Source organism: Theropithecus gelada, chromosome 2 (assembly GCF_003255815.1).
Source record: "Theropithecus gelada isolate Dixy chromosome 2, Tgel_1.0, whole genome shotgun sequence".
Classification (NCBI taxonomy): domain Eukaryota; kingdom Metazoa; phylum Chordata; class Mammalia; order Primates; family Cercopithecidae; genus Theropithecus; species Theropithecus gelada.
In genome coordinates, this window is record NC_037669.1 from 87549678 (window position 1) to 87576124 (window position 26447).

Sequence of the window (26447 nt, forward strand, 5' to 3'; positions counted from 1 at the left end):
GCATCTTGATACCAAAACCTGGCAGAGACAACAGAAAAACTTTAGGCAATATCCTTGATGTTCATTAATGCAGAAATCCTTAAGAAAATAACTAGCAAACCAAATCCAGCAGCACATCAAGTAGCTAATCCACCATGGTTAAGTAGGCTTTATCCCTGGGATGCAAGGTTGGTTCAGCATATGCAAATGAATAAATGTGAATTCATCACATTAAAAGAACTAAAGATGGCCGGGTATGGTGGCCCATGCCTATAATCCCAGCACTTTGGTAGGCCGAGATGGGTGGATCACCTGAGGTCAGGAGTTCAAGACCAACCTGACCAACATGAAACCCTGTCTCTGCAAAAAAATACAAAAATTAGCCAGGTGTGGTGGTGCGCACTTGTAGTCCTAGCTATTTGAGAGGCCGAGGCAGGAGAATCACTTGAACCCAGGAGGCAGAGACTGCAGTGAGCCAAGATCACACCACTGCACTCCAGCCTGGGTGGCAGAGCGAGACTCCATCTCAGAAAAAAAAAAAAAAAAAAAAAACTCTGGTGTGGTGGCTCACGCCTGTAATCCCAGTACCTTGGGAGGCTGAGGCGGGTGGATCATAAGGTCAGGAGTTCAAGACCAGCCTGGCCAAGATGGTGAATCCCCATCTCTACTCAAAATACAAAAATTAGGCCGTCACGGTAGTGGGCACTTGTAATCCCAGCTACTTGGGAGGCTGAGGCAGGAGAATTTCTTGAACCTGGGAGGCAGAGGTTGCAGTGAGCCAAGATGGTGCCACTGCATTCCGGCCTGGGCATCAGAGCAAGATTGTATCAAAAAAAAAAAAAAAAAAAGGCCGGGCGTAGTGGCTCACGCCTGTAATCCCAACACCTTGGAAGCCCAAGGTGGGTGGATCACGAGGTCAGGAGTTCAAGACCAGCCTGGCCAAGATGGTGAAACCCCATCTCTACTGAAAATACAAAAATTAACCAAGCATGGTGGTGGGCACCTTGTAATCCCAGCTACTCAGGAGACTGAAGCAGGAGAATTGCTTGAACTTGGGAGGCGGGGATTGCAGTGAGCCGAGATCGTGCCATTACACTCCTGCCTGGGAGACAAGAGCAAGACTCCAGCTCAAAAAAAAAAAAAGAACTAAAGACGACAACTACATTATTTCAATAGATGTAGAAAAGGCTTTTGGCATGTTAAAAACTCTAGATAAACTAGGTATTAAAGGAACATACCTCTAAATAATAAGAGCCATCTATTACAAAGCCACCCAACATCATACTGAAATGACCAAAAGCTGGAAACATTCCCTTTGAAAACTGATACAAGAGAAGAATGCTGTCTCCCACCACTCCTATTCAACATAGTATTAGAAGTCCTGGCCAGGGCAGTCAGGTAAGAGAGAGAAATAAAGGGCATTCAAGTAGGAAGAGGGGAAGTCAAACTACATCTGTTTGCAGATGATATAATTCTATATCTAATAAACCCATAGTCTCAGCCCAAAAGCTCCTTCAGCTGGTAAACTTCAGCAAAGTATCAGGATACACAATCAGTGTACAAAAATCACTATCATTCTTATACCAATAGCAGCCAAGCCACGAGCCAGATCAGGAACACATTCTCATTCACAACTGCCACAAAAAGAATAAAATACCTAGAGATACAGCTAACCAGAGAGGTGAAAGATCCCTACAATGAGAATTACTCACTGCCCAAAGAAATCAGAGATGACAGAAGCAAATGAAAAAACATTCCATGCTCATGGATAGGAAGAATCAATGTTATTAAAATGGCCATACTGCCCAAAGCAATTTACAGATTCAATGCTAATCCTATCAAATCACCAATGACATTCTTCACAGAACTAGAAAAACTATTTTAAAATTTAGATAGGCACAGTAACTCACGCCTGTAATCCCAGCACTTTAGGAGGCCAAGGGAGCCGGATCACTTGAGGTCAGGAGTTCAAGACTGGGTGACAGAGTGAGACTCCATCTAAAAAAAGAAAAAAAAAAAATGTTTCCAGAAGAATAAAATAAATAACATTTAAAATGCTGATTATTAGCTCTTCCGTTTATGGGAAATTAACCTAAGGAAGTAATCAAAAATTTGGGCAAAGCCTTATCCTCAATAAAAACCTTATGATATTTGCAAATGATAGCTTGTACTGGAACTTTTTTTTTTTTCTTTTTTTGAGACAGAGTCTTACTCTGTCACCCAGTCTGGAGTGCAGTGGTGCAGTCTTGGTTCACTACAACATTCACCTCCCAGGTTTAAGCGATTCTTCTGTCTCAACCTCCCAAGTAGCTGGGACTACAGGCACCCGCCACCATGCTGGCTAATTTTTTTATATTTTTAGTAGAGACGAGGTTTCACCATGTTAGCCAGGCTGGCCTTGAACTCTTGACCTCAAGTGATCCGCCTGCCTCGGCCTCCCAAAGTGCTGGGATTACTGGCATGAGCTACTGCTCCCGGCCTGTACTGGAACTAATAAGTTTTACTTAACAAAAATAAAAGTCGGCTGGGCACAGTGGCTCACGCCTGTAATCGCACAGTTTTGGGAGGCTGAGGCGGGCAGATCTGAGGTTGGGAGATCGAGACCAGCCTGACCAACATGGAGAAACCCATCTCTACTAAAAATACAAAATTAGCCGGGCATGGTGGTGCATGCCTGTAATCCCAGCTACTCGGGAGGCTGAGGCAGGAGACTCGCTTGAACCTGGAAGGCGGAGGTTGCGGTGAGCTGAGATTGTGCCACTGCACTCCAGCCTGGGCAACAAGAGCGAAACTCCATCTCGAAAAAAATAAATAAAAATAAAAGTCATTTTGAAAAAAGCATTTCCTGTCAGGGCAAGTGTTCATGATATATTAAATATATATACATACATATATAGTTTATTGTAGAATATACATATTCTATATTTCTTCAATTCTATGACTGCATTAAATGTGTCATATTTGTGTAATAACTTGTTAGTGAAATGAAACACATTGAGAAGCCTTAAGGTGGAAGTGAAGTATATCAGAGATTATCTCTAGAAATACCTGATTTGAAACGACGTATGTACTTCTTTGTGCCTTTCAATATTATCCGAAATGACCATGTGATCATTTATTAGTAAGATGATGTTTTTATTCTATACATCCTTTGTGTAGTTACATATTCATTTAAATTAATGATGGTTGTAATTCAAAAATACAGTTTTGAGTAGAGGCTATTAGGAATGTGAAGATCATACTGTTGCTGATTCCTGCCTTCGCACGTTGCAAATGGAATTAAATGTATTGAATGTATTATTAGTACGTGTTGTTTGAATCCTACATCTGACTCCAGCATCCCTTTGGTGAGTACTTTTTTCCTTTATTTATTTATTTTTTTTACCTAAGAAGCTGAAAAGAGTGAAGATTCCTCTGGTGCTGCAGGCCTTTCAGGCTTACATCGCACATACAGCCAGGATTGTAGCTTTAAAAACAGCATGTACCATGTTGGAGATTATGTCTATGTGGAACCTGCAGAGGCCAACCTACAACCACATATAGTCTGTATTGAAAGACTGTGGGAGGATTCAGCTGGTAAGTTTGTTTTAAATCAAAGAACAGTTTAGTGAGATATGACTATTTGACTTCTCCTTGCTCCTCAGGGAAGAAAATTTTAACTCAGATATCTTATGCCTTTCCATAATAATTATTCAATATATCAATAAATGTAAGTAAGCACCCATCATATGAAAAACATAGGACCTATTGGGCAGTGTCATAGTTGAGTCAAAAGAAATACAGCTTCTTAAAGTCTGGTTGAAATTCATTCGTTCAGTTGATACTTATTAAAAACATACTTTGAGCCAACCTTTCTGTGGAGTGACAGAGATTCAAAAGAACAAAAAGTTCATGTTTTTCCCTTGCAAAACTACTCCAGTAAGGAAGATTATGATCAAAAAAGAAATTATTATAGAATGACATGCCTTGGCTTGGCATTTGTTTTCAAAAAGGCTTTCTAGAACAGTTGCCTTTAAATTGAGACATAGAGTATGCATAGAAGTTAATGAAACCAAAAGTTGGTGGAAATGTGATCCAGGCAGTCCAGTTCTTTGAGCTGTTTATCACATGAAATACTTTTGTATTCCTTCACCAGAGAGGTAAATATGTCCTTCAGTAGTATATGTATACCCTTACTAAAGTGCACAACTCTAGGTATGTACTAACCAGAGCACAGTGGAGCAGGTCTCATCACCTGTCCTCCTCATTATATATTTTATATGGCTTTTAATATGAAGAAGAGCCTGGGTAACATGGCAAGACCGCTTCTCTAGAAAAAATAAGAAAATTAGGGCATGGTCGCACTTGCTGTGGTCCAGGCAACTTGAGAGGCTGAGGCAGGATGATCACTTGAGCCCAAGAGGTTGAGGGTGGATATATATATGAGGGGGAAAAAGTAGCATGCATTTTTTAGGCCTCATTACACTTTATTATTTTAGAGTATTATTTTTCCTATGGATAATTATATTAAGAAACTGTAGCTGTAAAAATAAGCACAGTGCTAGGTTCAGATCATGGCAGAATGGATTGATGGTATATTTCCTAATTTTGCAAAGAATGTGTGATTTCTGAGCTGGACACAGTGACTTATACTTGTAGTCCCAGCTACTCAGGAGGCTGAGGTTGGAGGACCACTTTGGCCCAGGAATTCAAGTATAGCCTGGGCAACATTGTGAGACCCAGTCTCTTAAAAAAAAAAAAAAGTGATTTCTGTTAACAATGATTTTCTTTCTCTTCCCCCTCCCCCACCCCCCATTTTTGAGGTGAAAAATGGTTATATGGCTGTTGGTTTTACCGACCAAATGAAACATTCCACCTGGCTACACGAAAATTTCTAGAAAAAGAAGTTTTTAAGAGTGACTATTACAACAAAGTTCCAGTTAGTAAAATTCTAGGCAAGTGTGTGGTCATGTTTGTCAAGGTAAGAAACTCATTAAACCCCAAAGTATCACTCATTCCCTAGGAATAAAATTTTAAAACACAGAAAATATTGATATTTACAAAATTAGGAACTCTGTTTTAAACTGTTTTTTCAGCTGTGTCTGTATAGCTATATGTAAAGATTTGGGAAGGAATTAACCTGAACTTGGTTGTGAAAGACAAGTTGCTGCTTACACTATTTGGCTGTAATGCAATTAGGTTAAGTTTTTAATATTGACAGGCTAATTTTTAAGTATGGTGTTTTTTGAAGGATAATCATTACAAATTTTCAGTTTGGTTTTTAGGTAATAATGTGTGCTTTTTGTGTATCTGTCTGATACACACACAGGAGCCCTCTTCAAAGCTTTAAGAAAGATTATAGTTATACTAAATGATCGTATGTTTTCAAAGAGCAATTATAAGCTAAATGGAATTATTTGTTTTTATAATTTAAAGGGTGCGTATCTAATCATATGTTTTCAAAGAGTAATTGTAAGCTAAATGGAATTATTTGTTTTTATAATTTAAACGGTGCATATCTAATAAGTCCATTCTGTAGCCAAAGAAATACTTTTAAATCTCTGGTCATTTATTATTTTTTGTTAACTGCCAGAAAGTTGAATCAGTTCAGTTTTTGTTAGGTTGGTTGGTTATTTGCTTTTTTTTTTTTAATTGGTTTTCAGAAAATTCACCTAACTAGTTTTATTCTTATGCCCTCCCCACCCCCCAGGAATACTTTAAATTATGCCCAGAAAACTTCCGAGATGAGGATGTTTTTGTCTGTGAATCACGGTATTCTGCCAAAACCAAATCTTTTAAGAAAATTAAACTGTGGACCATGCCCGTCAGTTCAGTTAGGTTTGTCCCTCGGGATGTGCCTCTGCCTGTGGTTCGCGTGGCCTCTGTATTTGCAAATGCAGATAAAGGTGATGATGAGAAGAATACAGACAACTCAGAGGACAGTCGAGCCGAAGACAGTTTTAACTTGGAAAAGGTATGCAGATAATAGCCACACAGAAAAAAATTTTACATCTCAAAACAGCTGTTCCAGAAAATAAATGAATAAAGTATTCAAACTCAAGAAAAGAGCAACAACACAAAACCTTAGCCAAACAGAAAGAAGGAAACTATAACAGAAAGAAAGTTACACTTTTAAAACTGTACATTATAATTTAAAAGTAAATCAGGCCAGGTGCATTGGTTCACACCTGTAATCCCAGCATTTTGGGAGGCCAAGGCGGGCAGGTCAGGAGGTCAGGAGTTCGAGACCAGCCTGACCAACATGGTGAAACCCCATCTCTACTAAAAATGCAAAAAGTAGCTGGGTGTGGTGGTGCGTGCCTGTAATACCAGCTGCCTGGGAGGCTGAGGCAGGAGAACGGCGTGAACCCGGGAGGCGGAGGCTGCAGTGAGCTGAGACCATGCCACTGCACTCCAGCCTGAGCAAGAGTGGGACTCTGTCTCAAAAAAAAAAAAAATTTAAAGTAAATCTAAGAGCTAATTATTTGACAAGTCCAATTAGATAAACTGCCAACTATCTAATAACGGGAAAAGAAAGGGGTTAAACTCTGGCACAAAATGTGGAAGAAGGCCGGGTACGGTAGCTCACACCTGTAATCCCAGCACTTTGGGAGGCCGGGGTCAGTGGATTACCTGAGGTCAGGAGTTCGAGACCAGCCTGGCCAACATGGTGAAACCCTGTCTCTACTAAAAATACAAAAAATTATCTCAGTGTGGTGGCGGACGCCTGTAAACGTAACTACCCAGGAGGCTGAGGCAGGAGAATCGCTTGAACCCAGGAGGTGGAAGTTGCAGTGAGCCGAGATCCTGCTATTGCACTCCAGCCTGGGCAACAAGAGCAAAACTCTGTCTCAAAAAATAAATAAATAAATAAATAAATGTGAAAGAAATGTAAAGACTATACATTTCTGCTAATAAATTTGAAAACCTGAATAAAATGGCTAATTGTCTAGGATATTACAAATTACCAAAATGGAATCAGGAAGAGATATAATACAGAAATGTACAACAACATGAAGAAATTTTTCAAAGTATCATAGAACTGGCCCCAAAGAGTACTGAGGTCAGACAGTTCCATAGGCGACTTTTTGTTTAAGGGACCTATGATTATTATACTGTTGAAGCTGTTTCAGAGCAGGGAGAACAAGAAATTTCCAGTTCGTTTTGCAAAGCCAGGATAATCTTGATTTTACAACCTGAAAAATAAAAACAAAAAACTGCAACTCAGTGTTATTCGTGTATATTGATGCAAAAATTACTTGGGGAAAAAAAGTAAGTGAAATCAAATTACTTCTTTGAGAACAACATGATCAAGAAGTGGGAATTCATTCTAAGAAAGCAAGAATTGTTCAAAGTTAGGAAAATCTTTAAATTTCATTCATTATTCCATTAGATCAAAGGAAAAAATTATTTGGTAGAGAACCCATCTTGGTTTTTTTAAAGTCTTTCAATAGGTATCTCCTCTAGTGTAAATTTTTTTTTAATTCATATTTGTGTCTCAAGCTTAAAGCCTATAAAACAGATTCCTTTTTAAAGTTACATACTGGACAAAGGGGCTTACTGTTCTACTGCTTCTTAATATTTTTCTGAAATTAACCAATGTAGTTAGATAAACAAAAGCAGTAAAAATATTGACAATAAAGAAGCAAGAAGACGATAGTGTTGGCTCATACCTGTAATCCTAGAACTTTGGGAGGCCAAGGCAGGTGGATCACTTGAGTCCAGGATTTTGAGACTAGCCTGGGAATCATGGTGAAACCCTATCCCTACAAAAGTACAAAAATTAGCCAGGCATGGTGGCACATGCCTGTAGACCCAACTACTTGGATGGCTGAGATGGGGGTATCCTGTGCGCCCAGGAGGTAGAGGCTGCAGTGAACTGTGATTGCACCACTGCACTCCAGCCTGAACAACAGAGCAAGACCGTCTCAAAGAAAAAAAAAAAGCAAGAATACTTTTTTGCAGATAATTGGGGGAAATTAACTGAAAAGGTTTGGAAACAGAAAATTTGGCAAATAGAAATTTTCAAAATCCATATGTAAATGAATAGTCTTCATATATAAACTAGTAAGACTTTTGAGGCCGGGCGCGGTGGCTCAAGCCTGTAATCCCAGCACTTTGGGAGGCCGAGATGGGCGGATCACGAGGTTAGGAAATCGAGACCATCCTGGCTAACACGGTGAAACCCTGTCTCTACTAAAAACACAAAAAATGAGCTGGGCGTGGTGGCGGGCGCCTGTAGTCCCAGCTACTCGGGAGGCTGAGGCAGGAGAATGGCGTGAACCCGGGAGGCGGAGCTTGCAGTGCGCTGAGATCTGGTCACTGCACTCCAGCCTGGGCCACAGAGCCAGACTCCGTCTCAAAAAAAAAAAAAAAAAAGACTTTTGAAAGTAAAGTGAAAGTGTTGAATACACTTTAGCAACTGTTAGAAAAATCTTATGGAAGAAAATATCCATTAACAACAAAATACATCAAGAAATAACCTTGGCCGGGCGCAGTGGCTCAAGCCTGTAATCCCAGCACTTTGGGAGGCCGAGACGGGTGGATCACGAGGTCAGGAGATCGAGACCATCCTGGCTAATCCGGTGAAACCCCGTCTCTACTAAGAAATACAAAAAACTAGCCGGGCGAGGTGGCGGGGGCCTGTAGTCCCAGCTACTCCGGAGGCTGAGGCAGGAGAATGGCGTAAACCCGGGAGGTGGAGCTTGCAGTAAGCGGAGATCCAGCCACTGCACTCCAGCCTGGGCGACAGAGCGAGACTCCGCCTCAAAAAAAAAAAAAGTTGGCCGGGCACGGTGGCTCAAGCCTGTAATCCCAGCACTTTGGGAGGCCGAGACCGGCGGATCACGCGGTCAGGAGATGGAGACCATTCTGGCTAACAGGGTGAAACCCCGTCTCTACTGAAAAATACAAAAAACTAGCCGGGCGAGGTGGCGGGCGCCTGTAGTCCCAGCTACTCGGGAGGCTGAGGCAGGAGAATGGCGTAAACCCGGGAGGCGGAGCTTGCAGTGGGCTAAGATCCAGCCACTGCGCCCCAGCCTGAGCGACAGAGCGAGACTCTGTCTCAAAAAAAAAAAAAAAAGAAAAAGAACCTTAACAAGCAATATATAGAACCTCTAGGAAAAGAATTTACTGAAGGACATAAAAGACTTGCATAGATTGGTTTTGAAACTTGACAAAATTATTCTAGCATTCTTATTAAGAATAAATATGACAGTCTCCAGAAAAGAAGGGGGGAAAAAGGGTATGAAAGAGAGCTTTGTCCTTTGACAGTGAACTGAGGGATTTTTTTTTTAATTTAAAAATTAGAGCTTTCCCCTGCCAGATGTATAACATTTTATAAAACTACAGTTAAAAAACAAAATTAAAGCCCAGTACAGTGTCACGCGCCTGTAATCCCAGCATTTTGAGATGCCAAGACAAGTAGATCAGTTGAAGCCAGGAGTTTCAGACCACCCTGGGCAACATAGCAAGACCTTGTCTCTACAGAAAATTTTTAGAATTTTATTTAATTTAGAAAACAGTTATTTACCTATAATTTTTTTCAATAATAAACTTGGAATAGATGAGGATTTTCTGTGCATTATATAAAACCATTGATCATTGTATTGATTTATGATTGAAAATACAAGGTTAATAAAACAGTCTAGGGACTACTGTTTCTAATACACAAAGAGCTCTTTAGGGTCTGGGGGGAAGGTAGCACTACAAAAATGAGCAGAGGCCCAAATAGATAATCTACAGAAGGAAGGCAGCAAAAAACATGTATTAGTTAACCTAACAGTTTGTATAATACCTAACAGGATGGCAAAAGTTGAAAAGACTGATAGTATGTGGTACAGGATGAGACCACACACACTTTTCTCCTATTGGTGTCTTTTTTTTTTTTTTTGAGATGGAGTCTCACTGTTGGCCAGGCTGAAGTGCAGTGGTGTGATCTCAGCTCACTGCAACCTCCACCTCTTGGGTTCAAGTGATTCTGCTGCCTCACCCTTCTGAGTAGCTGGGATTGCAGGCGTGCACCACCATGCCCAGCTAATTTTTGTATTTTTCATAGAGACAAGGTTTCACCATGTTGGCCAGGCTGGTCGGTCACAAACTCCTGACCTCTGATGATCTGCCTGCCTTGGCCTCCCAAAGTGCTGGTATTACAGGCGTGAGCCACTACCCCCGGCCTTTTTTTTTTTTTTTTTTTTAGAGACAGAGTCTCGCTCTGTCCCCTAGGCTGGAGTTCAGTGGCTCGATCTCGGCTCACTGCAAGCTCCAACTCCCGGGTTCACACCATTGTCCCGCCTCAGCCTCCCAAGTAGCTGGAACTACAGGCACCTGCCACCACACCGGGCTAATTTTTTGTATTTTTAGTAGAGACGGGGTTTCATCGTGTTAGCCAGGATGGTCTCAATCTCCTGACCTCGATCCGCCCGCCTCAGCCTCCCAAACTGCTGGGCTTACAGGTGTGAGCCACCATGCCCGGCCCAGTGTCTTGGACCCAGCAGTTTGATGGCAAAGAATAGGCTCCAGTGGTAGTACTCAAACCAGTGCTCCAAAAGATTCTCCTTAAGAGGCGACGTCTTGGGGCCGGGAAAGAATGTGATATTTTTTGTATTTTATCAGTATGGGAAAGTGTGGGAATCATAAAATAATTTATTTTAAAAGAATTATCTGGCTGGGAGCAGTGGCTAACACCTGTAATCCCAGCACTCTGGGAGGCCGAGGAGGTTGGCTTGGTGGCAGGTACCTATAATCCCAGCTACTTGGGAGGCTGAGGCAGGAGAATCACTTGAACCCAGGAAGTGGAGGCTGCAGTGAGCTGAAGTCACGCCACTGCCTTCCGGCCTAGGTAACAGAGCGAGACTCCGTCTCAAAAAAAAAAAAAATAATTAACAGTGGAAGTCAGCATGATAATTAACTTAGATTCCTTATCTGGTATTTAGAAGTCTCTAGGATCTCTCTGTATATGAATTACTTGGTCTTTTTGGTCTCACAACTTTATTTCAATATTACATGACCAAGACACGTCATTCAGGAACTTTTTTTTTTTTTGAAACGGAGTCTCACTCTATTCCCCAGGCTGAAGTGCAGTGGCACAATCTCAGCACACTGTAGCCTCCACCTCCCAGGTTCAAGTGATTCTCCTGTCTTAGCCTCCCGAGTAGCTGGGACTACAGGCGCATGCTACCATGCCTGGCTATTTTTGTATTTTTTAGTAGAGACGGATTTCTACCATATTGGTCAAACTGGTCTTGAACTCCTGACCTCAGGTGATCCACCCACCTCGCCTTCCCAAAGTGCTGGTATTACAGGTGAGAGCCACCATGCCCAAGTGGAACTTTTTTAAAGAATAACTTTAGGCCAGGCTCGGTGGCTTACACCTGTAATCCCATCACTTTGGGAGGCTGAGGCGGGTGGATCACAAGGTCAAGAGATCAAGACCATCCAGGCCAACATGGTGAAACCCTGTCTCTACTAAAAATACAAAAATTAGCCAGGCGTGGTGGTGCGTGCCTGTAATCTCAGCTTCTCAGGAGGCTGAGGCAGGAGAATCTCTTGAACCCAGGAGGCGGAGGTTGCAGTGAGCCAGGATTGCACCATTGCACTCCAGCCTTGTGACAGAGCAAGACTCTGTATCAAAAAAAAAAAAAAAAAAAAAATTACTTTAGAATAGAACCCATTCCTTAAAGCAAAAGGTATTATTAATCTCATGGGTTGTTTTATTCACAGCTTCCATTCTTTCAGATGTCTCTTCCCTATTATATATATGGAACCTCTCTGATTCTTTTTTTTGTTTTGTTTTGAGACAATCTGCCTAGACTGGAGTGTAGTGGCACAATCTTGGCTCACTGCAACCTCCGCCTCCTGAGTTCAAGCAATTCTTTTTTTTTTTTTTTTTTTTTTTTTGAGACAGAGTCTCGCTCTGTCGCCCAGGCTGGAGCACAGTGGCCGGATCTCCGCTCACTGCAAGCTCCGCCTCCCGGGTTTACGCCATTCTCCTGGCTCAGCCTCCCGAGTAGCTGGGACCACAGGCGCTCGCCACCTCGCCCGGCTAGTTTTTTGTACTTTTTTAGTAGAGACGGGGTTTCACCGTGTTAGCCAGGATGGTCTCGATCTCTTGACCTCGTGATCCGCCCGTCTTGGCCTCCCAAAGTGCTGGGATTACAGGCTTGAGCCACCGCACCCGGCCCCCTCGTTCTTAATGATTTTCCAAGAATACCATTTCAATATCACATTTGAAGTCATAAAGATCAGAATGTTAAATTATTTGGACATTGTAAAGGAAGAATTTTTTTTTTAAGTGTGAAGTTTGAAGTATTCTCAGGAAGATGCTATAGAAAACTTGGAGGCTTTGGAGTTTCCTCAGCGTATGTATGTTTTGGAGTTAATATATTTATAACATCTAACCTTGTGCCCATTATCAGCTAGGTTCTCGGTAAATTATGGTTCTTCTTTAATGGTAAAGAAGATGGTTCTTCCGTTAAGTGGTTTTTATGAGTCAGGCATTTTTCTATGTACATGAGCACTTAATGTCACTTAAGCTTCCTAAACAACCCTATCTGGTGGCCACACTGTCATTATCTTCATTTTACAAATGAGGAAACTAAGACATAAGAGGTCAAGTAATTTGCCCAAGGTCATAGCAGTCATTAGATGACCAGATGCTGTAATTATTAGAAAACAGAGCGTGTTTATATCACAGAGGCTATGCTATTCCTTTCCATGTTGGAATAAATCAAAATAGTAAAAATTGTAATATCAGTTGTATTTTGTGGTTTGTTTTCTTTTGTTTGAGACAGGGTCTCATTCTGTTTCCCAGGCTGGAGTACAGTGGCACGATCTCGGCTTACTGTGGACACCAATTTCCAGGCCCAAGCAGTCCTCTTACCTCAGCTCCCAAGTAGCTCTGAATACAGGTGCACGTCACCAAACACAGCTAATTTTTTTTGGTTTTTGTTTTTGTTTTTGTTTTTTGAGACAGAGTATCGCTGTGTCACCCAGGCTGGAGTGCAGTGGCCGGATCTCAGCTCACTGCTAGCTCTGCCTCCTGGGTTTACGCCATTCTCCTGCCTCAGCCTCCCGAGTAGCTGGGACTACAGGCGCCCGCCACCTTGCCTGGCTAGTTTTTTTGTATTTTTTAGTAGAGACGGGGTTTCACCGTGTTAGCCAGGATGGTCTCGATCTCCTGACCTCGTGATCCGCCCGTCTCGGCCTCCCAAAGTGCTGGGATTACAGGATTGAGCCACCGCACCCAGCCTACACAGCTAATTTTTAAATTTTTTTGGAAATGAGGTCTCACTGTATTGCCCAGGCTGGTTTTGAACTCCTGGCTCAAGCAATCCTCCCACCTTGTCCTCACAGTGTGCTGGAGTTATGACATAAGCCACTGTGCCTGGCCTAAATCTATCAATTGTTAATGTTAAGACATTAAGGGAGCCCAGTAAATGTGATAGAGAGGAAGCTTGTGTAGAATTTGCCCCTTACACTGTAGTAATGCATGAATGAGTCTGCTTTTAAATACCGATAAATCCTCTCCAGTTTTTTTGTTTGTTCGTTTGTTTCTAAAGGCAATGGGAATTGAGAGCAGGAGGGAGACAGGATAAAAGCATCTTAGGATAAGATTTTTTAATGAAAATTAACTAGAAATTTAAAATAAAATAGATATTTGTTAATACTTTATTTCAGTAATCTAATTTTTTTGTTTCCTAGCCTCCTTCAAAGTTTCTGTTTTTGTATTTTTGTTTGTTTGTTTTAATTTACTTTTTTTTTTTTTTTGAGACAGGGCCTTGCTCTGTCGCCCAGGCTGGAGTACAATGGCGTGATCCTAGCTCACTGTAACCTCGACCTCCTGAGCTCAAGTGATTTACCCACCTCAGTCTCCTGAGTAGCTGGGACTACAGGCATGCGCTACCATGCCTGACTAATTTTTTATTTTAATTTCTTTTTTTAGTTGAGACAAGGTCTCACTATGTTGCCCAAACTGGTCTCAAACTCTTGGGCTCAAGTGATCATCCTGCCTTGGTCTCCCAAAATGCTGGAATTACAGATGTGAGCCACGTAACCAATGGTTGTTTTTTCTTTTAAGTTAATGTGAAAGAAAAGTCTGCTTTCGTTTCTTACCTTCTGTATTCCTTGATTATCAGCTACCTTTCTTCAGCCAGTTTTCTTTACAACAGGAAAAAGAAGATGTCCCTGTGGAAATGTCCAATGGTGAACCAGGGTGCCACTACTTTGAGCAGCTCCATTACAATGACATGTGGCTGAAGGTTGGCGACTGTGTCTTCATCAAGTCCCATGGCCTGGTGCGTCCTCGTGTGGGCAGGTGAGTGTCGTTGAAATAGGGAAGATGAGGTTGAATCTGAGAAATTTGGAACCAGTAGAAATTAATCATCCTTTGGATGAAGACAAAAGTCCTTCCCCTGATAGTTTTTCTAGCTGCTTCTCACACCACATTCCCCTCCAACCACACTTTCTTCTTTAAATTATCCCTATGGGCTCTTTTCTTTTCTTCCACTATTTACAGAACTCTCAGCTCAGAAATCTCCCTGCCTACTTCATATGGTAAACTCCTTTACCATACATTTGAAGTGACACTTCCTTAAAAGGAAGTCTTTCCTGTTCACTGCAGAGTGGGTTAAGTCTCCCTGTTGCGCACTCTCAAAGCACCACATATTTCCTTCTCCTTAGCATATATATCACATATTGGTGTTCATTATGTTATTGTCAGGTTTCACCCTTGCAATCCCTGCTCAAATCATAGTGCATGAAACATAGTAGGGGCTCAGATATTTGATGAACAAGTAAATGATAAAAGGATGACAGTATGTTTGGATGGCAAACACAGCAGAGTCTGGTATCAGGTTGGGTAGGAGAAGATAGTGGTTAAGAACACTAGTTCAGGCCGGGCGCGGTGGCTCAAGCCTGTAATCCCAGCACTTTGGGAGGCCGAGACGGGCGGATCACAAGGTCAGGAGATCGAGACCATCCTGGCTAACACGGTGAAACCCCGTCTCTACTAAAAAATACAAAAAACTAGCCGGGCGAGGTGGCGGGCGCCTGTAGTCCCAGCTACTCTGGAGGCTGAGGCAGGAGAATGGCATGAACCCGGGAGGCGGAGCTTGCAGTGAGCTGAGATCCGGCCACTGCACTCCAGCCTGGGCGACAGAGCGAGACTCTGTCTCAAAAAAAAAAAAAAAAAAAGAACACTAGTTCATTCCTTAAGTCCCAGCTTTGTTAGTTGTATGTCCTTAGGTGAATGATTTACCCCTCTGGGCTTCAGTTTCCTTATCATATCTGTTCATCATTCAGTAAGCATTTATTATACCTACTGTTTACCAAGCTCTGAGGATACATTAGTTAATGAAACAGACAAATATTCTTAGTCCTGGGGAGCTTTTTTCTAGTGTGAAGACAAACAATAAACATCTTGAATAAGTAAAGTATATAGTATGTTAGATCATGATACATGCTATATAAAAAATAGAGCAGAACAAGGGGAGAAGAGGGTCCCATGGTCAGAGCAGGGATAATGGTTTATATAGGCCTCACTGAGAAGTTGGCAGCTGAACCAACACTTGAAGAAACTGAGAAAGTAAATAATGTGAATATACAGGGAGAAAAGCTTCCAGGAAGTGGGAACAGCCAGTATAAACACCTGAGGAGAAGCATGCCAGGCCTGTTTGTTGCTAGGAGAGTGAGCCATTCATGAGTTAGTAAGAGATAAGTGCCAGGGGTAGGGTGCGTATCACATAGGGCCTCAGAGACCCTTATAGGGATTTGGGCTTTTAACTGAGTTACATGGAGTGCCATCCGATTGTTTCAAGCGCAGAGTGACATTTGATTTAGATCTTAATAGGATTGCTCTTCCTATTGGTTGTTGAGAATAGACGGTAAAAAGTCAAGGTAGAGGCAAGGAGATCCACCACCTAGGATGCTATTGCAATAATCCGGGCAAGAATGATCATGCTTCAGACCAGGGTGATTGCAAAAGATAGTATTTTGAAGGTCAAATTAATAGTACTCTTGATAAATGGAGTGTGGGGTCTGAGAAAGATAAAGTCAAGGGTGATTCCTGTGTGTAAGCCTGAGAAACTGGAAGGGTGCAGTTACCATTAACCAAAATAAGTGTGATACTTCATGTCAGGAATCACGATAATATGGAGCAATAATGATGTCAACTCTGTGGGTTAGTTGTCAACAATAATGACTTTCATCAAATTCTCAAGGGGTGAAGGGGCACTAGATCCCCCCCCCTTTTTTTTTTTTTTTTTTGAGACAGTGTCTGGTTCTGTCACCTAGGCTGGAGTGCAGTGGCATGATCTCAGCTCACTGCAACATCCACCTCCTGGGCTCAAGCCATCTTCCCACCTCAGCCTCCCAAGTAGCTGGGACTATAGGTGCATACTCCCACGGCTAGCTCATTTTTGTATTTTTGGTGGAGATGGGGTTTCACCATGTTGCCCAGGCTGGTCTTGAACTCCTGAGTGATTTGCCCACCTTGGCCTCCCAAAGTGCTGGGATTACAGGTGTGAGCCACTGTGCCCAGCAAGGGGTATTAGATCTTGACCTTCAAAAAGATTATAAACCACTGTCTTAAAGGAATGTCTGCCACTCATGTGATCTGACCCCAAATATTGATGGTTTATGTCTTCGTTTGGTTCACAAGTCCAATGACAAATGCTTAGTTCTGTTTTCATGATGAACATCTCAGGAAGAAAACCTGATCATTAGATGAAGCTATTAAGTTTTGTGCCTTGATATTACGTTAAAAATTTTTTTTTCACTTGGACAAATAGCCAAAGGTTCCTTTCTCTTTTTCTAAGTATCTTTTCATGTGTTTAATGAGGGAAAAATTAATGAAGTTGTCTTACCAAAACAGCCAGTGAAATTCCTCTGAATGGTACACATGACTAACTTTTTGGTTAATGGAATTTTTGTTAGATTAATCCTTCAAGAAGGAAACTATTTTAATGTAATTTATATTTTTCTCCCCAAGAATTGAAAAAGTATGGGTTCGAGATGGAGCTGCATATTTTTATGGCCCCATCTTCATTCACCCAGAAGAAACGGAGCATGAGCCCACAAAAATGTTCTACAAAAAAGAAGTATTTCTGAGTAATCTGGAAGAAACCTGCCCCATGACATGTATTCTCGGTAGGTATTTGTGCTTTTTTATTTAATAGTGTTTATTCCATCAAAATTGATTGAATACTACTTCTGTGCTAGGCACTGTCCTAGGTGTTAGGTATACAGCAGTGCCCAAATCTAAATCTCTGTTCTCTTATGTTGGGGCAGAGGTTGAGGAGTCAGTAAATAAATTTAAAAAATAAATGTATAGAATATCAGGTGGTAATTAGGGCACAACCAAACCTCTCACCTCAGCCTTCCAAGTAGCTGGGATGATAGGCATGCCACCACCGCACTGAGCTAATTTTTGAAGTATAGTTTTCCTAGATACAGAATTCTCCATTGATAGTTCTTTTGTTCATGTCTTTCATCAAGTTTGGGGAGTTTTTGGCCATTTCTTCAAATATTTTTCTGCTCCTTTCTCTGCTTCCTTCTGGAACTCCCATTATACTTACGTTGGTACATTTAATGGTACCTCACAGGTCTCTCAGACTCTTCATTTTTCTTTACCTTTTTTTCCTTTCTGCTCTTCAGACTGGATAACTTCAAATGATCTGTGTTCAGGTGCCTTCATTCTTTGCCTCCTCAAATCTTCTGTTGAACCCTTCTAATAAATTTTTCATTTCAGTTACTGTACTTTTCAGCCCCAGAATTTAGTTTTTATAATTTGTCTCTTCATTTATATTCAGTATTTGCTATGACATTTTACTGGTTTCCTTTAGACCTTTGAGTATATTTAAGACAGTTGATTTAAGGCCAGGCACAATGGCTCACACCTGTAATCCCAGCACTTTGGGAGCCCGAGGCGGGTGGATCACCTAAGGTCGAGAGTTTGAGAACAGCCTGCCAACATGGTGAAACCTTGTCTCTGCTAAGAAAAAAAAAAAAAATTAGCTGGTCATGGTGGCACATGTCTGTAATCCCAGTTACTGTGGAGGCTGAGGCAGAGGCAGAGGCTGCAGTGAGCCAGGATCATGCCACTGCACTCTAGCCTGGATGACAGAGCGAGACCGTCTCAAAAAAAAAAGACAATTGATTTAAAGTCTTTGTTTAGTAAGTCCAGTGTCTGGAATTTCTCAGGAACAATTTCTGTTCATTTTGTTCTTTCCTATGAATGGGCTGTACCTTCTTGTTTCTTTACATGCCTGATAATTTTTTGTTGAAAACTGCTCATTTTGGGTATTGTAATGTGATAACTCTGGAAACCAGATTCTCCCCGTCCTCAGGCTTTGTTCCTACTACTTGTTATAGGTTATGGTTGTTTGTTCAGTGACTCTTCTAAACTTTTGTTTGTTTGTTTTAAAGATTATATTTTTGGCTGGGCACAGTGGCTCACGCCTTTAATCCCAGCACTTTGGGAGGCTGACGTGGGCGGATCGCTTGAGCCCAGGAGTTCGAGACCAGCCTGGGCAACATGGCGAAACCCTGTCTCTACAAAATATACAAAAATTATCGAGGTGTGGTGGTCTATACCCATGGTCCCAGCTACTCAGGAGGCTGAGGTGGTAGGATCACCTGAGCCCAGGGAGGTCAAGACTGCAGTGAGCCATGATCATGCCACTGCACTTCAGCCTGGGCAACAGAGTGAGACCTGTCTCAAAAAATAAAAGATTGTTGTTGTTGTTGTTATTGTATGTGGTTACTATAGTCTCTGTTCTGTAAGTGATTTGACAGAGGTTTTTGTAAATACTTGAGCCAATAAAACCACAAAACTCCCAGTCTTCACAGCTGACTTTTCTGTGTATGGTGGAGCACACCTTCAACACTCAGCCATGCAGATTACAACTCTGCTTTGCCTTTACTTCCTACTTGTGCAGAGCTTGAAAGTCAGCCAGAAATGAGATCTTAGGGCCTTCTTAGGTCCTTTCTGAGCAGGTACGCTATTGTTGGCATGTGTGTGGCCTTCTAGGCTCCCAGGAATGTGTGGAAACTTTTCAAAACCCTATTCCCCAAAGCATCTCACTCCCCATCTTTTCCTCTGAGGCCTTTTGTCCTATCTGCTGTTGGCCCCAACTGATACCCTTTGTCCCAACTGGCAACAGCTGGTTCATTTGACTTTAAATGTGCTGTGATTTGAATGTTTGTGCCCTCTTCAAAATTCATGAGTTAAAATGTAATCCCTAGTGCAACAGTGTTGGGAAGTGGGGCCTTTTAGGAGATGTTTAGGTCATGAGGGCTTGTCCTCATAAATACAATATTGCTTTTATAAAAAGGGCTCATGGCCGGGTGCGGTGGCTCAGGCCTGTAATCCCAGTACTTTGGGAGGCCAAGGCAGGCGGATCACAAGGTCAGGAGATCGAGACCATCCTGGCTAACATGGTGAAACCCTGTCTCTAGTGAAAATACAAAAAATTAGCCAGACATGGTGGCGGATGCCTGTAGTCCCAGCTACTCGGGAGGCTGAGGCAGGAGAATGACGTGAACCCAGGAGGCGGAGCTTGTAGTGAGCTGAGACTGCGCCACTGCACTCCAGCCTAGGCAACAAAGTGAGACTCCGTCTCAAAAAAAAGGGGGCTCATGTAAATGGGTCTACTCTGTCTGAATGGATTTGTTGTCTCTTACACGCTTGCCCTCTGCCTTCTGCCATATGATGACATAGCAAGAAAGCCCTTGCCAGATGCTGGCGCCTTTATCTTGGATTTTCCAGCCTCCAAAACTGTGAGAAAACTATTCTTTATAAATTACCCAGTCTGTGGTATTCTGTTACAGCAGCACAAATAGACTAAGACAAAATGTTTTTGACAAAAGAACTTCAGACACTTCTCCACCATGAGAGAATTCCCGGTTAAGCAAAATAAAGGCAAGCACTTTGCATTAGTGTTTAGAAAGCTGCCTGACAGGTCAAAACAGATGACCACAGTTCTTTGGGCATAGAGCTGTTTTGCTTCCTCTATCACCACAATATTACACCAGGAATAGAGGCTGCCATCTTCAAGGCTGCCACTGAGACAGAAGGTAAGGGATGGAGTGAGGATAAGTTAAAATGCCACAAAGCTCTCCTGCTAAGTTTCAGTCACTTTTTTAAATTAAGCATTTGCTCGGTTGCTGTAAACCTTGACTATCTTACAGAGTTCCAATGACATTTATTCTGCTTTTTTCACTGTTTCTTTGAAGGAATGTCCCTTAGAGCTCACTACTCCTCCATTTTCACTGACATAACTTGGAGTAATTTCTTTCTAAAGATGCCTGTTAGAATGTGTTAACATTATGGGCCGGGCGTGGTGGCTCAAGCCTGTAATCCCAGCACTTTGGGAGGCCGAGACGGGTGGATCACGAGGTCAGGAGATCGAGACCATCCTGGCTAACCCGGTGAAACCCCGTCTCTACTAAAAAAATACAAAAAAACTAGCCAGGCACGGTGGCGGGTGCCTGTAGTCCCAGCTACTCGGGAGGCTGAGGCAGGAGAATGGTGTGAACCCGGGAGGCGGAGTTTGCAGTGAGCCGAGATCGCGCCACTGCACTCCAGCTTGGGGGACAGAGCGAGACTCAGTCTCAAAAAAAAAAGAATGTGTTACATTCTGGCCAGGCATGGTGGCTCATGCCTGTAATCCCAGCACTTTGGGAGTCTAGACGGGCAGATCACCTGAGATCAGGAGTTAGAGACCAGCCTGCTCAACGTGGTCAACTTCACCTTGGCCAGGTGCGGTGGCTCGTGCCTGTGATCCCAGCACTTTGGGAGGCCGAGGTGGGCGGATCATGAGGTCAAGAGTTCAAGATCAGCCTGGCCAATGCAGTGAAACCCCGTCTCTACTAAAAATACAAAAATTAGCCGGGCATGGTGATGTGCACCTGTAATCCCAGCTACTAGGGAGGCTGAGGCAGGAGAATCGTTTGAACCCGAGAGGTGAAGGTTGTAGTAAGCCGAGATCAAGCCACTGCACTCCAGCCTGGGTGACAGAGCAAGACTCTATGTAACAAAAAAAAAGAAAGAAAGAAAGAAAGAAAATGTGTTGCATTCTACAGTTTATATACCAGTTTTATATCCAGGATCTCATTTAATTCTCAACATGACCCTGAAAGAAAGATGCTGATATTGTCAGAAAGGTGAAGTTACTACCCAAGGAGTGGACCAGAACTAAAACCTAGGTTGTCTTTTGAGAATTAAAGGAGGTGCCAGCAATATTAGGTAGGACGACAGGCATACAATGAAATATAAGTAACTTCATCTTGAGATAAAACCCAAAAGAAAATGCATCTTGTAATCACAAAGTGGGATTTCAGCCTAGCTTGTGGAATTCACTGTCCCCAGCCTCCAAGGAAAAAGGGTTTTGTTATGCAAGCTTTAGAGAATGTATAATTTAATTGTATTAACTATATACACTATTAAATGTAAATCATATTTTTGTACTTTTTTGTCTCTGAAATAGAAGTTTTGAAGGAAATTAGATGAGGTATCATTTTTTCATCTTCCGTTACATACGCAGAAGGAGACAATCCTGTTTTTCCAGTGGTTATGTTCTTTTTTCAGTTTTGTTGAAGATTTGTTTTCATTAACTCAAACAGTAATCAAGCCGGGCACAGTGGCTCACACCTATAATCCCAGCACTTTGGGAGGCTGAGGAAGGTGGATCACTTGAGATCAGGAGTTCAAGACCAGCCGGTCCAACATGGTAAAACCCCATCTCTACTAAAAATACAGAAAAATTAGTCAGTTGTGGTAGCGCATGCCTATCCCAGCTACTCAGAAGGCTGAGGGAGGAGAATCACTTTAACTTGTGAGGGAGAGGTTGCAGTGAGCCGAGATCACTCCACTGGACTCCAGCCTGAGTGACAGGGTGAGACTCTGTCTCAAAAAAAAAAAGAACTTAAACAGTAATCAGATGGCCACATCTGGCAGATGGTACCTCTACCCTTAACCCCTTAGATGATAAAATTTCCAGGGGTTCTTGGGCTCTTGAAACATGCCAATTCCTAATTTATTTGCAGGTTTTGTTCCCTTCACAGTATATTTTTATAACGTTTCATTAATTTAAAAACTGTCCTTAGTAAGGCAAGGAAAATAAAAGATCTAAAGATTTGAAAGGAAAAACAAAAGGGCCATTTTTTTTCCTAAAACATTAGGTATGTAGAAAATCCAAGAGATATTCAGATAAACTATTAAAATTAGTAAATGAAAATATGAAGTAGTTTTTGTTTTTTTGTTTTTTTTTTTTTTGAGACAAGATCTCGCTTCGTTATCCTGACTGGAATGCAATGGTACAATCATAACTCACTGCAGCCTCCAACTCCTAGGTGCAAGCAATCCTCCCATCTCAGCCTTCCAAGTAGCTGGGACTATAGAGATGTACCACCACTCCCAGCTAATTTTTTTTTTTTTAATTTATTTTTTGTGGAGATGAGGTCTCCCTGTTGCCCAGGCTGCTCTCAAACTCTTGGCCTCAAGCATCCTCCCTGCTCAGCCTCCCCAAAAGTGCTGGGATTATAGGCGTGAGCTACCTTACCTGGCCCCAATATTTCTATTTCTGTATCCGTATCCCATCAGTGAGCAATTAGAAAATTATTACCATTTGCATTCAATACCTAGGAATATATCTTTTTTTTTTTTTTTTTTTTTTTTAAGATGGAGTTTCCCTCTTGTTGCCCAGGCTGGAGTGCAATGGCGCAATCTCAGTTCACCGCAACTTCCACCTCCCAGGTTCAAGCCATTCCCCTGCCTCAGCCTCCTGAGTAGCTGGGACTACAGGCATGTGCCACCACACCAGGATAATTGTTTGTATTTTTGTAGAGACGGGGTTTCACCATGTTGGTCTCCCGACCTCGTGATCCGCTGGCCTCAGCCTCCCAAAGTGCTGGGATTACAGGCGTGAGCCACTGCGCCTGGCCAATCCTTTTTTTTCTTTTTGAGACGGAGTCTCGCTCTGTCGCCCAGGCTGGAGTGCTCGGCTCACTGCAACCTCCGCCTCCTGGGTTCAAGCGATTCTCCTGCCTCAGCCTCCCTAGCAGCTGGGACTACAGGCATGTGCCACCACGCCCAGCTAATTTTTGTATATTTAGTAGAGACGGGGTTTCACCATGTTGGCCAGGATGGTCTTGATCTCTTGACCTCGTGAGGCACCCGCCTCGGCCTCCCAAAGTGCTGAGATTACAGGGGTGAGCCATGGTGCCCGGCCAAGAATAAATCTTTAAAAGATAGCCAACGTGGTGGCTCACGTCTGTAGTCCCAACACTTTGAGAGGCCAAGGTGGGAGAGTCGCTTCAGACCAGGAGTTCAAGACCAGCCTGGACAACAGAATGAAACTCTTTCTACCCAAAAAAAAAACAAAGAAGCAAAGATGTGTAGGGTACCTGCACATGCACGTGTGCACATGCACACACACACACACACAACTATAAGAAAATTATTGAGAAATTGAAGACATAAATATATGAAAGTTATCCATCATATTTATAGCTGGAAAATTCAATATTATAAAGATATCAGTTCCCCCTAAATTGATCTGTTGGTTCATTGCAGTTCCAATCAAAATCCAGCAGGTCTTGATAATTTTTTAATACTTTATTAAATGAAGTTTTCTAAACTTTCGCCTTTTCCCTGTCTTTCGGGGGGTTGATCGGAGACCCAAGTCAGGACACACAGATACCACCTCCATTCCAAAGCCACGAATCACTTTTACTCTTTGGTTGTCAACAGAATTATTGTTGTTTCCTAATGTCTATTTTTCCTTCGATAAAATATGGAAAATTGTAATTATCCCTTTTCTGAATTAAAAGGCCTTTGAATTATGTAAAGAAAGTGCTGTGTAAGTTCAAAGCAGTGATAGTAATTGTAGCTATTTTAAGCTTTGGAAATATTTCTGACCTGTTTTTCATGTACATGTTCTTTTATTTTATTTTATTTTATTTTTGAGACAGAGTCTCACTCTGTCGCCCAGGCTGGAGTGCAGTGGCTGGATCTCAGCTCACTGCAAGCTCTGCCTCCCGGGTTTACACCATTCTCCTGCCTCAGCCTCCCTAGTAGCTGGGACTACAGGCACCCGCCACCTCGCCGGGCTAGTTTTTTGTATTTTTTAGTAGAGACGGGGTTTCACCGTATTCCCCAGGATGGTCTGGATCTCCTGGCCTCGTGATCCGCTGGTCTCGACCTCCCAAAGTGCTGGGATTACAGGCTTGAGCCACCGCGCCCAGCCCACGTACATATTTAATAAGTTGTTAGCTATGAACATTCCTGTTAAGGTCAAGAGCAAACTAGGGATGTTCTGGCTGGGTGCGATGGCTCATACCTGTAATCCCAGCACTTTGAAAGGCCAAGGTGGGCGGATCACCTGAGGTCAGGAATTCGAGACCAGCCTGGTCAACACAGTGAAACTCCATCTCTACTAAAAATATAAAAATTAGCTGGGTGTGGTGGCGGGTGCCTTTAACCCCAGCTACTGGGGAGGCTGAAGCAAGAGAATCACTTGAACTCGGGAGGTGGAGGTTGCAGTGGGCCAAGGTTGAGGCACTACACTGCAGCCTAGCAACAGAGCAAGACTCTGCCTCAGAAAAAAAAAAAAAGAAAAGAAACAAAATAGGGATGTCCTTATCACACTTACTTAACATTGTTCTAGAGGTATTAGCCAGTGGAGTTAGAAGAAACAGAAGTCTAAAATAAGAAAAGTAAGGAGGTGAAAAATCAAGAGCATCAACTAAGAAATCATGGCAAACAGTAAGAGAAGTAAGATGATTGAATATAAATAAATAACAAATCTATTATCTTAAAAGATTCAGTACTAGTAAGATAAAATACCTTAGATAAACTTAACAAAATATATGCCACATCTGTATGAAAAAACTTTTAAAATGTTATTGAACGAATGCTTGAACAAATTGCAAAGCAATACCATAGGCCTAGATAGGTTTCAACGTCATAAAGATGTCCATCCTCCCTAAATTAATCTTTAATATGATCCCATTAGATATGCCAGTGGGAATTTGCTTGTGAGGAAGTTGATACTACATGAACTCATTTTAAAAATCATATTGAAGGCCAGGCACGGTGGCTCATGCCTGTAATGCCAGCACTTTGGGAGGCCGAGGCAGGCGGATCACGAGGTCAGGAGATCATGACCATCCTCAATAACATGGTGAAGCCCTGTCTCTATTAAAAATACAAAAAATTAGCAGGGCGTGGTGTTGGGCACCTGTAGTCCCAGCTTCTTGGGAGGCTGAGGCAGGAGAATGGCGTGAACCTAGGAGGCAGAGCTTGCAGTGAGCCGAGATCGCGCCACTGCACTCGGCCTGGGCGACAGAGCAAGACTCCATCTCAAATATATATATATATATATATACATATATATATATATATATATATTTTTTTTTTTTTTTAAAGAAACTTAGGATCGGGCACAGTGGCTCACTCCTGTTATCAATCCCAGCACTTTGGGAGGCCGAGGTGGGTGGATCACTTGAGCCTAGGAGTTTGAGACCAGCCTGGGCAAGATGGCAAAACCCGATTTCTACAAAAAGTACAAAAATTAGCTAAGTAGCACTTGCCTGTAGTCGCAACTACCTGGGGTGGGGGGCTGAGGTGTGCAGATCACTTGAGCCAGGGAGATTGAGGCTGCAGTGAGCAGCTGTCATCTTACCACTGCACTCCAGGCTGGGCAGCAAAGTGAGACCCTGTCTCAAAAACAGAAAAACTCAGGAAAATTCTGAAAAGTATAGTGAAAGGGGATCTGTCCTTACCAGATATTAAAACCTTTAGCACTATAACAATTAAAACTATATATGAGTAAACAGGTTATTTGAACAAAATAGAAAGTTTAGCAAATATAATATATGGTAAAAGTGACATATCAGATAAGTGGGGAAAGATGTATTTTTCTCTAAATGGTGTTTGGAAATTCAGTAACCACTTGGAAAAATAAAATTGTAGCCATATCCCACATCTTAACTTCAAGATAGATTCCCAGATGAATTATAAATTTAAATAAACATAAAATTAACAAATATACCAAAAGAAACCATGGGAAAGAAATTTTGTTAATCTCTGACATAAAAGCCAGAACTCATACAATAAAATACTGATAAATTCAACTATATAAAAATGGAAAATATCTATACAACCAAAACTGGCAAAAACAAAAATGACAATCTTGAGAAAATATTTGCAATGTTTATCATAGACAAAGATCTGATTTTCCTTGTAGATGAAGAGCTCCTATAAAGCAATTAGATGAAGATCAACATCCAGCAGGAAAATGGACAAAGAAGATAAGGGAGAGCAGAAATAAATTACTAGGGCCCAGTGTGATGACTCACGCCTATAATGCCAGCACTTTGGGAGGCCGAGGTGGGCGGATCACTTGAGGTCAGGATTTGGAGACCAGCCTGGCCAGCATGGTGAAACCTTGTCTGTACTAAAACTGCAAAAATTAGCTAGACATGTTGGT

The 26447-nt window shown here is 42.1% G+C and overlaps 1 protein-coding gene across 9 annotated transcripts in view; it reads left to right on the forward strand.

Annotated features, from left to right (window-relative positions):
* The window catches only part of PBRM1 (polybromo 1), a 149138-nt gene that overhangs the window by 99704 nt on the left and 22987 nt on the right, over nt 1-26447 (forward strand). For 6 of the 9 annotated variants that reach the window (XM_025375914.1, XM_025375913.1, XM_025375912.1 and 3 more), the window contains 5 exons: nt 3370-3555; nt 4782-4939; nt 5669-5932; nt 14127-14272; nt 16946-17103. In XM_025375914.1, the coding sequence (XP_025231699.1) occupies nt 3370-3555; nt 4782-4939; nt 5669-5932; nt 14127-14272; nt 16946-17103 (912 nt within the window). The remainder of the gene's footprint in view (nt 1-3369; nt 3556-4781; nt 4940-5668; nt 5933-14126; nt 14273-16945; nt 17104-26447) is intronic. The other 3 variants (XM_025375920.1, XM_025375919.1, XM_025375916.1) reach the window with 2 other exon arrangements.